The sequence below is a fragment of the Dipodomys merriami genome, unplaced genomic scaffold, assembly GCF_024711535.1.
Source record: "Dipodomys merriami isolate MVZ:Mamm:240054 unplaced genomic scaffold, mDipMer1.0.p SCAF_22, whole genome shotgun sequence".
Lineage (NCBI taxonomy): Eukaryota > Metazoa > Chordata > Mammalia > Rodentia > Heteromyidae > Dipodomys > Dipodomys merriami.
In genome coordinates, this window is record NW_027203604.1 from 12,132,298 (window position 1) to 12,144,796 (window position 12,499).

The window sequence follows — 12,499 nt, forward strand, 5'->3', positions numbered from 1 at the left end:
AGTGAGGACTACAGGCATGAACCACTCACTGTTCCTTGATGGTTGGATTGTTTTTTGTGCTGGTACCAGGGCTTGACTCAGGGTTTGGATACTGTCCCTTAGCTTTTTCAGCTCAAGGCTGGCATTCTTCGTTTTGCATCACAGCTCCACTTCTAGCTTTTTGCTATGTAATTGGAAATAAAAATCTCACAGACTTTCCGACAGGATTGAGTTTGGACTGTGATCTTCAGCTCTCAACTTTCTGTGTAGCTAGGATTGCAGGTATAAGCCACCTATGCACAGCACTATGTTTGCCTTTTTATTGTATATTGACTGGATGTACATTTATGTGTAATTTTACAAACTGCCGGTTACACTGAGGGTACAAGGTCTGTTTTTCTACTGGTTTATGAGGCTGCTTTATTTCTGAGCCATTCTGAGTGTTGAAGTTTGAGTTTCAAGTACCTTTTTTCTATTCCCCTCTCCTCCTCCCACCTCCTTCAGGCCATTTTTCTTTGACCTTTGTGGGTCTCTTCAAAGAAATGTTTAAGGATATTTAACAGTGTTCTGAACCGCATACCTGTATACATAGCAAGGTAATTCCTTGCGTGAGACTAAGAAAAACAGCCCTTCCCACATTTTCTGCACTGATGTCATGGAAACCCTGAAGTTCCTTCAGAGAAAAGTAGCGCTTCTCATTCTTATATACTGCAAGTCACAAAAATGGCAAGAAAGTCATCCATACCAAGAAATGTGCTGGCATGTAGGAAATAGCACTGAGTGCTTCTAGCTCCATTGTAGATGTGTTACATATCAATTTTTAGACTCAGGTATAGGCATTGTTGATACATTAGGGTTTTTATTGGTCAGTTGTGGAGCTTGAACTCAGGGCCTTGGCACTGTCCCTGTGCTTTTGTGCCCAGAGCTAGTGCTCTACCACTTGAGCTATAGCACCACTTTTGGTGATTAATTGGAGATAAGAGTGTCACAGATTCTCCTGCCTGGGCTGGCTTTAAACCATGATCCTCAGGTTTTAGTCTTCTGAATAGCTAGGATTACAGGTGTAGGTCATGGGTACTTAGCTCAGGATTTTGTTTTTGGTACTTGGACTGGGGCTTGAACTCATGCTTTTATTCATTTTTCTTTTTTTTTTTTCTTCTTTTTTTTCTTTTTGTTGGTCGTGGGACTTGAACTCTGGGCCTGAGCCACAGTGCCACTTCTGGTTTTCTGGTGGTTTATTGGAGATAAGAGTCTCACAGATTTTTCCTGTCTGGGCTGGCTTTGAACCACGATCCTCAGCTCGCAGCCTTCTGAGTAGCTAGGATTACAGGCATAAGCCACCAGCACCCAGCTTACTCATTTTTCTGAATGAGCATATGTATCTGAGTGTGTGTGTGTGTGTGTGTGTGTGTGTGTGTGTGTGTGTGTGTGTGTGTGTGTGTGTGTGTGTGTGTGTGTGTGTGTGTGTGTGTTTTGTTTTGTTTTGTTTTTTTGTCAGTTGTGGGCTCTGAACTCTGGGCCTGGGCACTGTCTCTGAGCTTTTCAGCTCAAGGCTAGTGCTCTACCACTTGAGCCATGGTGCCACTTGCGGCTTTTTCTATTTATGTGGTGCTGAGGGCCTCATGCATGCGAGGCAAACATTCTACCACTGAGCCACCTTCCCAGCCCCTATCTGAGTGATTTTATAACCAGAACATGATGCTGGCGAGCCCTGAAGGGTCATGAGCCTGACAATCACCTCTGTGGAGCTGGCTGACCATCTCCCAGTCAAACTCACACTGCTGGAGAGCCAGCCTAGGCCTGAAGTCCCTGTGGGAATGCCAAAAGTATAGAAGGAACCTTAGACCAGGGGAAGAGGGTTATTTTATTTCTCTAAGTACTAGTCTGTTGGGGTCACAGTGTACATCTGTGTTCCATGCATACATGTTACAGCATTGTCATGAACCAGCCAAAACACTTCCCAGTTGTCATAGCTGCAGAACAGTCATGTACACCACAGTTGGTGTTGCCTCTCCCCCCTCACCCCCCCCCCCACGCTGTCTCATACCCTGGCTTCCCACCTATCACAGCACTGTGGCACCAGTCAGTTTGGTGCATGAATGAGGTGAGAACATGTCTGAGGCATCCTGCTGAGTCTTGCTTGCCTTTGAGAGGTAGTATAAGACCAAGCCTGCATCCTTGGGAACTCTGTGCAGGCAATCACCCTTGCTGGGTGTGTTCTTTCAATGCAGAGGCAGTACTCTGAGTCTCTTCTATGCACAGTGCCTCGGATCCATTCTGAGTCCTGGGAAAATTGAGACGGGAATAGTGTTTGCTCGGCGCATGACTCAGGCATTCCTAAACCTGTTCCCAATTCCTAGGGTGACAAAGCCCTTTTTACCCTTAGCATGCAAGGTGGTAACATGCTAAGGAGGCCAGGCCCCATCACTGGCAAGGTACGACTAGGGAGGACCACGGTGATCCTTTTTCCCTACTACCTGGCCAGTGGTCCTAACTCAGAGGGAAGCCATAGGAACACCTACTGTCCCAGCCCCAGGGCTGGAAGCGGTGTAAATGTTGAACTACTCCACCTGGGCAAATCTGTGCAGATAAGAAATAAGCAGAACAATGTCTGACAAGAAATGCACTCATTACACCTTACTGATGTAACTGTAACCTCTTTCTTTGTACAGCATCTTTATAAGAAACTAAAATTGGAAAAAAAAAAAAAAAAAAGAAAGAAGTAGGTTTGGTAAGACTCCCCCATACTGGCATCTGCAGGAAGACTGGTTGGGATCCAGGGGATGATCAGCTTTGTCAGGTATCTGCCCACAGTTCATCTGAGGCACATATCAGGTTCCCTGGGTGCCAGTGAGGAAGACGCTTTCAGGTCAGTGTGCTGTCCTGATCCCAGCAGGCATTTCAGCACCTGCTAAGTGGTGATCCATCCCACTGCCAGATTCCAGGGAGGAGGACCCACAGGTAAGATGTGACACTAGGTTGCAGTTAATGCACTACAGTAAAGTGACATCTACACATGCATTCATGACAGAGTCCCTGTATACACAGGCCTACAGAGATGCACATAGGCATGTGCATACATGTGTGGGCACACACACAGGTGCATACATGCACACACAATTACTGAGCTTGTGTTTACAGGCGTATGCAGACACACATGTATATTCTTATAGACACATGTGCATACAGATGTTTGCACACATGCATGGATGTGTCTGTGTGAACTCAGGCATTGACAGTGCATGCATGCCTACATGTGTACGTTTGTACATGTATGTATACAAATATGCATGCCCGTGGCTTTTTTTTTCTCCAGCCCCTGCTCCTGCAGTTGTTGGTACTCCTGTTTTCTCTCCTCAACCCTGTTCTGATGTCCAGGTGCTTGAGATGGAGAGCTGCTGTGTGGCAGGGAGTCCCTCCCATTCCAGTCTCCTGCCATTTGAAGAGCACAAGTCCCTCCTTGTGAGCAGCACAATTATGTGTGTGTAATGGCAGTGACATTCATAACCCTGTCTCTAATGGGCTCCTCTGTCAGATCCTTCTATCTGAGGGCAAGGTGGCAGCTTCCCACTGTCACTGTGGAGCATGCATTCATCAGCCTCAGCTGCCCGCAGGAGACCATCCCTTCTCAGACTTGCTTGGGAGAGCAGTGAGCACTCCTTCCTTTGTTCCGTGTTGTTGGTTTAATTTAGACCTTAAAAGGTCCCCTCAGTGACTGGGGAGGCCATCATTGCTGGAAAGCATCATGGGCAGCTAGAGGCTTGTATGGATGTGGTGTGTGCTTCACTCATAGTGCTTTTAAATTGTACCAAACAGCGTGTGCTTGTGGAAAAGGGAAACAAAGCATCAGGGCTTCCTAGTGTCATGAAGCAAACAGTGCAGCAGTCCCTTTCCCCATCCCCCCACCTTCATGCAGCTCCACCTCTTGGGACATTTGACCCTTCATGTGGCTTGTTTTATAAGCCACTGGAGAAGAGTGGTGGGGTCTGAGCTAGGCTGTCACAATATGTGTCCACTGATGGCATAAATGGGCTTCAGACCTAGGCAGGGGTATGTCAGGCAGGGCTTGTGGGGGAGCTGGGAGAGGCCACATTTGGCCCAACGTGCACTGCTCCTAAAGGAAATTTTGGGGTTACTTTAAGGAAGAACAGTTTTCAGCGTGTCCATTTGCGGTTTTGTTTTGTGATGCTTTCTGCTATTAGGGTCTTAAATCCTGCCTAGTCTCCACCTTGGTGTTTTAGCTGTGATGTTGGGCTTTCCCCTGGTTTTGCTCTGCCTTTGAAGGACTAAATCTGGAGACACTGTTAAACCCTTATACCACATACTGTACAGACAACAGCAGGAAGGGAGAAAGACTATGGGGGTGGGGGGGTCAGGGGAAGCACTGAGGAGATGACCTTGAAGTAAAGGGTCATTGCAAGGAGGAGAGAGCCACTAGAGCAACGGGGAATGTTCTGGAAGAGGGAACAGCATTTGCAAAGGCTTGAGGAGGGTCTACGTGCCTCTGTGTTGAGGGAGGGTTGGGAGAGAGGCAGTGGTAGCTCCAGACCTGGCATTTCAGTCATGTACTTGGTGCTTGGTAAATCTTCCTACTTCCAGGAAGATGTTTGACCTCTCCCCTCTAGCAGCTATTAGGCTCCAGGCTCCCTACAGGCCCTGCTCAATCTTCCCTGTCCCTGGGATCCTGTGGCAGAGATTGCATGAACTGAGTTGAGATCTGCTGAGCTGCTCTGCTCCAGGTGACAGGAACCAGGGCACTTTAATTTATTTTAAATTCGTTTTACCAAAACAGTTAATGCACTTGATATGGCTTATGGGAGAAAGAAACCCTTGCCAGTCTTGGGGCTTTCAAACCCCCCATTCCTGCTGCTCTGAGATGATGTCAGCTATTCTAGCCATTTTCTTTTATTTCCTGGTATTTTCATTGTAGAAGATGGAGTGAGCTGTTAGGAGTGAGCTGTAGGGGACTCTGATGTGAGCTGGAGGTGCCCGGTTAGTCTGTTTGCATGAAGTGTCACAGGCTGCAGCTGGTAAGGCACCAGAGCCCCCTCTCCCTTCCCTCTTCTTTCCCTCTCCCTCCAGGATCCCCTTTTCATGTCTGAGGCCAAAAATCAGTGGTGCTGGTTCAAGGATTGAGGAGTCACAGGTCTTGCCCCTTCACTTCACTGGAAGAGTTCACCTTGTTCCCACATATCCTGGTGTTTTCTTCCTAATGCAAGGCAGACCTCATCCATAGCTGCACAGGCTGGCATACGTTGGTGGCTCCAGTGGGGAAAGTGCTGTTCTCCTTGTGCCTTGCTACCCTAATATGGGGCCTGCATCTGGGCCACAACTACAGTGTGGGGGTTTTGCAGGCTGGTGGGTTTAAGGAACATTGTGGTATTATGAATTGTAAAAGAGTTGGAAAGGAGGCAGCAGCTAGAGCACACTCACCGTCAGGCTGACTGTATTTGTTGCTCATGCTGTTCCCCTTCTCTGGGAAATGCATGGAAGATATTCATGGGGAAGAGGCTGTTCTGAGATGTTGTTTCATAAATGCCCTCATAGCATTGTTGCTAGATTGTGGCACCTTAGGCCCACATGGAGATGTGACTCCCTCTCTGGCCATTGTCCCCTGAAGGCACTTGGGGGTGGGGGGGGCTTGTGAGCAGGGCCTGTTGTGTGTGTGGCCAAGGCCCTCAACTCAGTGAATGGTCTGAGAGCAGTGTCAGTATTCTGGCCACCAGCTCTTTGGCTGCAGCATGAGCACTTGGTCTTAGAGGCAGCAGTTACTGGAATCAAGACAATTCTGTGGCTGTATGCAAGGTTGCAAGGTACCTCTCCCCCCCACCCCCCACCTCCACCTCATTTTTTTAAGATGGCTGGAGAACAGGGTCCTACCCAGTGAATGAATATGTAAACTTGCTCAGCCATCCAGCTTTCTCCACGTTTAGTCCTTGGCTTTCCTGCCATGTCTGGTATCAGGATTGGCATCATCCCTTCGTATTGGACCTATGTTGTTGATGAGTCCCAGGTCCAGACTAGTAAACAGTTGTTGGGACAGAGGTGGAAAGCTGAGAATAATGACCATGTGCCCTTCATGACAAAGATTGGCCAGCCCCTAGCTTGTAGCATTCCAGTCCCAGAAAGAAGCAAGGAATTTCTGACCGAAGGGGGCTTACCACCTGTTGAATAGACTGGACAGTCAGTTGCTGCTTCTTTCCCTCAGCAGCCTGGACTAAGAGGAAAAGATGGAGAGAGGAAGCCCCAGGCAGGAAGGAAGGCCTTGAAGGAAGGTAGCTAGGCAGTTGGCTGGCCATTCCCATCTGGCCCAGGTCAGCTCCATCTTGGAGTCTGATCTGTATGTGTGTGGTGTGTGTAGAGGGTGGTGAGTCCTGGGGCTCTAGTGTTGTCCTCTGTACCCAGCACTCCCACAACCAGCACCTTTTGATCTTCAGCAGTTAAATTGCTGGCAAGAGAGGTATTGGAGGTAAAGGGAAGGAGCTCAGGGGACATTGAGAAGCAGGAGCAGCCTGAGACCTAATGTCCTGACATGTGACCTTGTTTGTTCCTCCCTGTGTTTCCTCTACAGGCCTGAAGGACACATCAGTGGCCTTTAACATCCAGGAGGTGAACGTGGCCACTTCTTACCTGGCCAGCAGGAAGATGTGTGTTCCTGGGGACCCGAACGCTCATCGTCTTGGAGCAGAGCTGCTGGCTTGGTGAACATCATTCCCACTGCTACCTCCTGCTGCCCATGATCCTGCTCTGCTAACGCCTGTAGCTCAGGGCCCCACCCTATGAGGATGCGTGGCCCAGTCGAAGGGCTGCTCACAGCCCTAGTGGTGGCATTTGGGACAGCAGTGGCATTTGCACCAATACCCCGGATCACCTGGGAACACAGAGGTGAGAGCCAAGCTGTCCAGATGCTGACAGTGCAGGGAGGGGACCAGGAACTCTGAAGTTCTGAGATAGACCCACTAAGCACCTGGCATTTGATCTGCCAGGTTGTCTGTCCTGGCTTTGTGGTCCATTATGCTGCATAGAGGGGATGCTTTTGTGACTAGAAATAGTCCATTAGCTTGCTCAGACCTCTCATGGGGTCTGAATTAAGGGATCCTTGAAGGGTAGCTTCTTACCTAGTACCCGATAGTGGCTGAGGGGCTGTCCAACACAGGCATGTGTCTGCCCCTTGCACTTGAGAGAAGAGTGAGTGGGGACAGCTTGAGAACGCATCTTTCCTGCTCACTGGTATCAGCTGTGGTTATTTCCTCTTCTGCTCTGTGTCTGGGCCTGCAGGTCTCTGAGTGTAAATACTGGGCATTGAGCAATGGAGATGCTTCCTCACAGGACTCAGAGTCTCAGACATGTCCAGGCCATCATGCCCCACAGAACCGGGACCTATGTCCTATCTGTCATTCTCCTCTTTCTGCATTGGAACATTAAAGCAGCAGGCCTTTGCACTTGGCGTGTATTGTTATGTCTTGTTTTGCATTTTCATACTTCTTGCCTACCTACTATGTTCTACTATGTGACTGCGCTGAGAGATTTCAGCTATATGTTGTATATGCCCTCATAGCTGAAAGAGAACAATTATAGGGCAGTCGATTGAGCGACAGCAGAACATCAGCTATGTGGAACGTAGTTCCAGCTTTGGAGAACAGTGGGTAGGGCTTTCAGGATTAGTGTGACACGGGTCATAGTGACATTGCAGGCAGAGTAAACAGCTTGTGAGAGGAAGGAACCATACTATAAGGAACTGAAGACAATTCTAGAATTCCTGACTCTTCAACCCCATGAGCACTTGGTAATAAATATGTGGAAATCCAAGTTGAAAACTCTCAGATTGATATCAGAACAGCCATAAAGATGAAACAACTTCTTAAAAAAAATAAACACTTAACTGGGTGTGGTGCTGCACACCTGTGATCTTAGCTCTCTAAAAGAAGAGTAGGAAGAAGAGAAGTGCTGGAGGTCAGCATGAGCCATGACAGTTACCTGTCACAGGCAACAAAGCTTGACACTCATGTGGGAGTTGAGACTCCTTCAAAACATTTTATATGTGTTTGTGTGTGTGTGTGTGTGTGTATACACACACACACACACACACACACACACACACGATCTACTGTGTTTTTTTCCAGACCTAATCTGTGCTTGACTAAAGACACATGGATGAGTTAGATGGGCAAGTGAAGTTATCTGGTTTAGGATCCCCTGGGAAGCCACTGAGTAGGGGACGGACTTGGAATTGAGCCAGACTTAGAAAGAAGGGTGGTTAAGTGTGCTTCCTTGGGTCCCACATGTGAGCTGCAAAGCACAGCCCCTAACATACCCTTGATGGTGACCTTGCAGGTCTGTCTTGGAGGTTCTGCATCTTCCTCATTGGCTCTCACAGTTGGTACTTCATCATGCTCACTATAGCCAAGTGAACAGGTGCTCAGGATCTATCCAGATCTCAAAAATGACCCTTTGGCTCTGTCCTTCCTTCCTGCCTCTGACAGTTTCCCTTGTCTCTTACAGAGGTAGGACTGGTGCAATTTCATGAGCCAGATATCTTCAACTACTCAGCCTTGCTGCTGAGTGAGGACGAGGACACACTGTACGTGGGTGCTCGAGAGGCCATCTTTGCAGTGAATGCAAGCAACATTTCTCAGAAGCAACATGAGGTGAGTCAGGCACTATAAAGAAAGGCTGGAGTGAGAAGGCCAGAATTCCCTTCCTGGCCATGTAGACTTATCTCAGGATATCCACAAGCAAGTCACTCAGCCTCCCCCACCTACTTTCCATCTTTTCCTTTTAAGCTTTTTATTATAGAACAATCTTTACTCTGGTGTTTCCAGTTCTGGATAATTATAGCTTCCATAGGCTGGGCTCTTGTTCTTGGCTCAAATACTCCCTGCCTCTGGTGGCCTTTAGATGAATCCCAAGTCCTGCCTCCATCTGTGCAATTCTTTGGGAAAGGATTCCTTTTCACTCAAATAAATGAAAAACAGCACCCCCACATTTTATAGCATCCATTATTCAGTCAGTTCACATTTCACCAACTTGATTATAAAATGTTGTTGTTGTTGCTAAAAGATTTGTATTGAACCCAGGGAAAACTAATCAGGCTCCACTGTTACATCCAGACATTCTGTCCATTTAATCTGTTTCTTGGGCCACTCTCAGTTTCTTTCCTGAGAAAGCCACTCTGCACCATCGGTCTCATGTTCTATCCTTGTCATTGCTCCTTACATCCTTATGGTATCTAAAGTGAGCCTCTGTCTTCTCACATCTTCCTCTAGGGCTTGCCCTGAACAGAGGCCAGGTGAGCGAGGCACTATCTGAGGACAAGTTCCTTCCTCTCGAGCCTCAGTGGCCCAGGGACATCAAAGCCAGTGTGTGCATCCTCCTCAGAGTCACAAAATGTGATATTCTGCTTCTCTCTTCCCTTTTCATCTGTCATCCAGGAGTCAACTGGTACAGAAAGTACCCTCACCAGCCTTTTGGTCTTCTAGTTCTAGTGAAAGTGGGGACAGATGCCAGAGGCTCACCTTCATTGACTAATTTTCAGAAAAAGAAGTTTATGACTTAGTTCTACCCAGAGGGCAACGGTGAGGCTTCGATGGTTTGAGTTTTAGTGCTATAGTGATTGCTGCAAACGTTTATTTTTATGTCCACCCAATAGCTCAGCCCTCTTAGTTTTGTGATTCTAGGGTCAGGCCTTCTGCATGCTGGGCAAGTGTATACCAGGGAGCCCCTCCTTAAGCTCTGGGTCCTGTTTTAGTGATCAGATCCTTTGTCCTGGTGGCAGGCCTTAGGTTAAATGCTGGCCCTAAGCAGTCTGGTTTCCCTGCTGTCTGACTCAGGCTGTTTCCAGGCTGGTAAAAAGCATCTTCTGTCCCCAATCTCAATGGCTCTGTTCTATCTCCTTTTTGATCTGTCCTATTCCTAATTTCTGATTGACAGGTCAGTAAGTTTCTGAATCTCTTCTACTTTAGAAATAGTGTTTTTCCAGAAAGTAGCTGAGCAGATGGGTGCTGCAGGCTCATTGCCCACTCAGACCTTCCTCTGTACATCTGCATCTATCCCAGCTGTATCTTTTTGGTAACTTGGGCCAGGGCTATGCTTGGCAGAATTTCTTAGTGAAAAGCCCAGAAATATGATTCAGGATTGATTACCATTCACATAGTTGACCGAAGCAGTTTCCATAGGTGGATGAGGAACTTCAGTTGCCTTTTACATTCTGAGGGAAGTTGCCAAGCACTTGGGACCTTATTAAGCTCTTGGACATCCTGATTGGAGATCCACTGCGATAACTTCACCGTGGATGGTTGTTTTCTGCCCTAGGAACATTTGGGGGATATAACACTGTTAGTTCTGAATGATAGCTCACCTGGGCTTTCCTTTCCCAAGAAGCTCTGTGTGTTTCCTCACTACTGAGCCCCACACCTATGTGAGTCTCCACAAATGTCCTAATTTTTAACTTTCACCAGTTTCAGGGCCTTACACAGGAATAGGTAAAGGTCATTTAGGGAGGACAAAGTAGGAGTCTAGGGCCCTTTGTTTTTCCTTCCATCTTGTGTTGCTTTCTGTCTTCTGGTGGCCTTGGTTCTGATGCTGCTTTGAAGATCCTCCACAGAGTGTCACTGAGTTGATAGTGGTGTTAACACTGTTATCATCAGTTGCTGCCAACACAGGTGTCAGGAATTATGATTCTGCCACCTTCTGAAGGCGCGCGCGCGTGTGTGTGTGTGTGTGTGTGTGTGTGTGTGTGTGTGTGTGTGTGTGTGTGTGTGTGTGCATGTGCATGTGCACCAATACTAGGGACTTGAATTTAGGGTCTAGGAACTGTCCTTGGTTTGCTAAATCAGAGATAGAGTTTTAACCACTTGAGCTACAACTCCACTCCCAGGTTTTTACTGGCTGCTTGGAAATAGACTTACAGACTTTTCTGCCTGGGATAGCTTCTAACTGTGATCCTCAGATCTCATCCTCCTGAGTAGCTAGGATTATAGGCGTAAGCTGCCCTCACTTGGCTCCTTCAGTTTTAATGGATATCAAAGTTGGTTTATTTAACATATATTAATTGTACATAATAATAATTCCATACATGTATAAAGTATGCACTGATCAAATCCAGCTATTTCTACTAGCCATACCCTGTCTATTCTCTAGTAATCACTACTCTACTTCGAGGTTGGCTAGTTTTAGCTTCCACACCTGAGAGAGGAAATGTAGTGCTTGTCTGTCTATGTGTGCCTTATTTTACTTAATGTCCTCTCATTACACCCATGGTGCTGTAACTGATAGGATTCCTGTCTTCCACTGTGTGTGTGTGTGTGTGTGTGTGCGCGCGCGCGCGCGTGCGCACACACACGCACAATTATTTAACTTTTAGAGGAAAGTAATTTTTCCCCACTTCAAATGGTTCAGTTTTATCTTGTTCTTTTGTGGTTAATTAGGGCTCCTAGACCTCCTGTTTTTGAGATGATAAACATAGAATGTTCAGGAAGGCCCCCAGGCCTCAGTCCTTTTTTACATTTTGCATTTTTTCCTCCAGTTCAGAATCCTCTGTGCTCTGAACCCTCATGATGTGCTTTAAAAAAAAAACACGCATTTTATCCCATACCTGTTTTTAAAGGGAGAGCATAATATGAACTAGATTTTGAATTGTTTCTCGCTCACAGGTATACTGGAAAGTCTCAGAAGACAAAAAAGCAAAATGTGCAGAAAAGGGAAAGTCAAAACAGGTAAGTGCTTTTGCCAGTTACAAAACCTCACATGCATTCCTTCGTTGTTTCATCTGGAGTGCTGTATCTTCTGAATTCAGCTGGGTGTGGTGTGTGTTTGAGTGGTCCTGCTGGTCTCTGTTCAGTCATCACAGAACCTGGGGGAGCTCATTCCTTCTCCTGAGAATGGGGATGGATGCCAGACACAGGAGACACTTGAAAAATGTGTTCTACTTCATGTGAATCATCGGATTCCCTATGTTCACTGACAAGCAGTGTAAAATTTAGGATTCCTGATCTTCCTTGCAGCTTGAAGTCTTGGAATGCTGCCAGAATTCGAGGACTTAGGCAGAAGCCCATTCCTTAGGTTCCTAAGCATAGTGAGACTAACTAGAGTGTTCCTTCAGGAACACTGGGTCATCCTCTACCTACTGTGTCACCGTACCCCTGCCTGTTGCTAGGTTTTCAGACTGTGAGAGCCCATTAGTTCCTGATATTGCTCATGACAGTAGAGTTAATAGTAAGAATTTGGCTAATTGCAGAGAAATTTCTTGAGAAACTTGTAGGGTTTTTTTGGTTGTTCAATTAATTTTTTAAATTTTTTCTCTAACTATTGTTAGGAAAGTGTCAAAACACTTTTACTGAAGCATGTGTCTCTAAACCAAGTGTTTCCTGAGGAAGCGATAAGAAAGTGGACAGCAGGCACTGATGGAATTACACATACAACAGGGTCTGCAAAGCAGAGGGAAATAGCCATTGTCACTTTCCCCCTCCTTGTCCCTTGGGTGATGGTGAATTACATCTACCAGTTTGGAAACAGTCACAGC

The 12,499-nt window shown here is 46.8% G+C and overlaps 1 protein-coding gene across 8 annotated transcripts in view; it reads left to right on the plus strand.

Moving 5' to 3' along the window:
* Positions 1-12,499, plus strand: part of LOC138834704 (semaphorin-4D) — a 107,002-nt gene that overhangs the window by 65,407 nt on the left and 29,096 nt on the right. For all 8 annotated transcript variants that reach the window (XM_070033341.1, XM_070033338.1, XM_070033339.1 and 5 more), the window contains 3 exons: positions 6,551-6,864; positions 8,482-8,627; positions 11,631-11,693. In XM_070033341.1, the coding sequence (XP_069889442.1) occupies positions 6,759-6,864; positions 8,482-8,627; positions 11,631-11,693 (315 nt within the window). In that variant the 5' untranslated portion in view covers positions 6,551-6,758. The remainder of the gene's footprint in view (positions 1-6,550; positions 6,865-8,481; positions 8,628-11,630; positions 11,694-12,499) is intronic.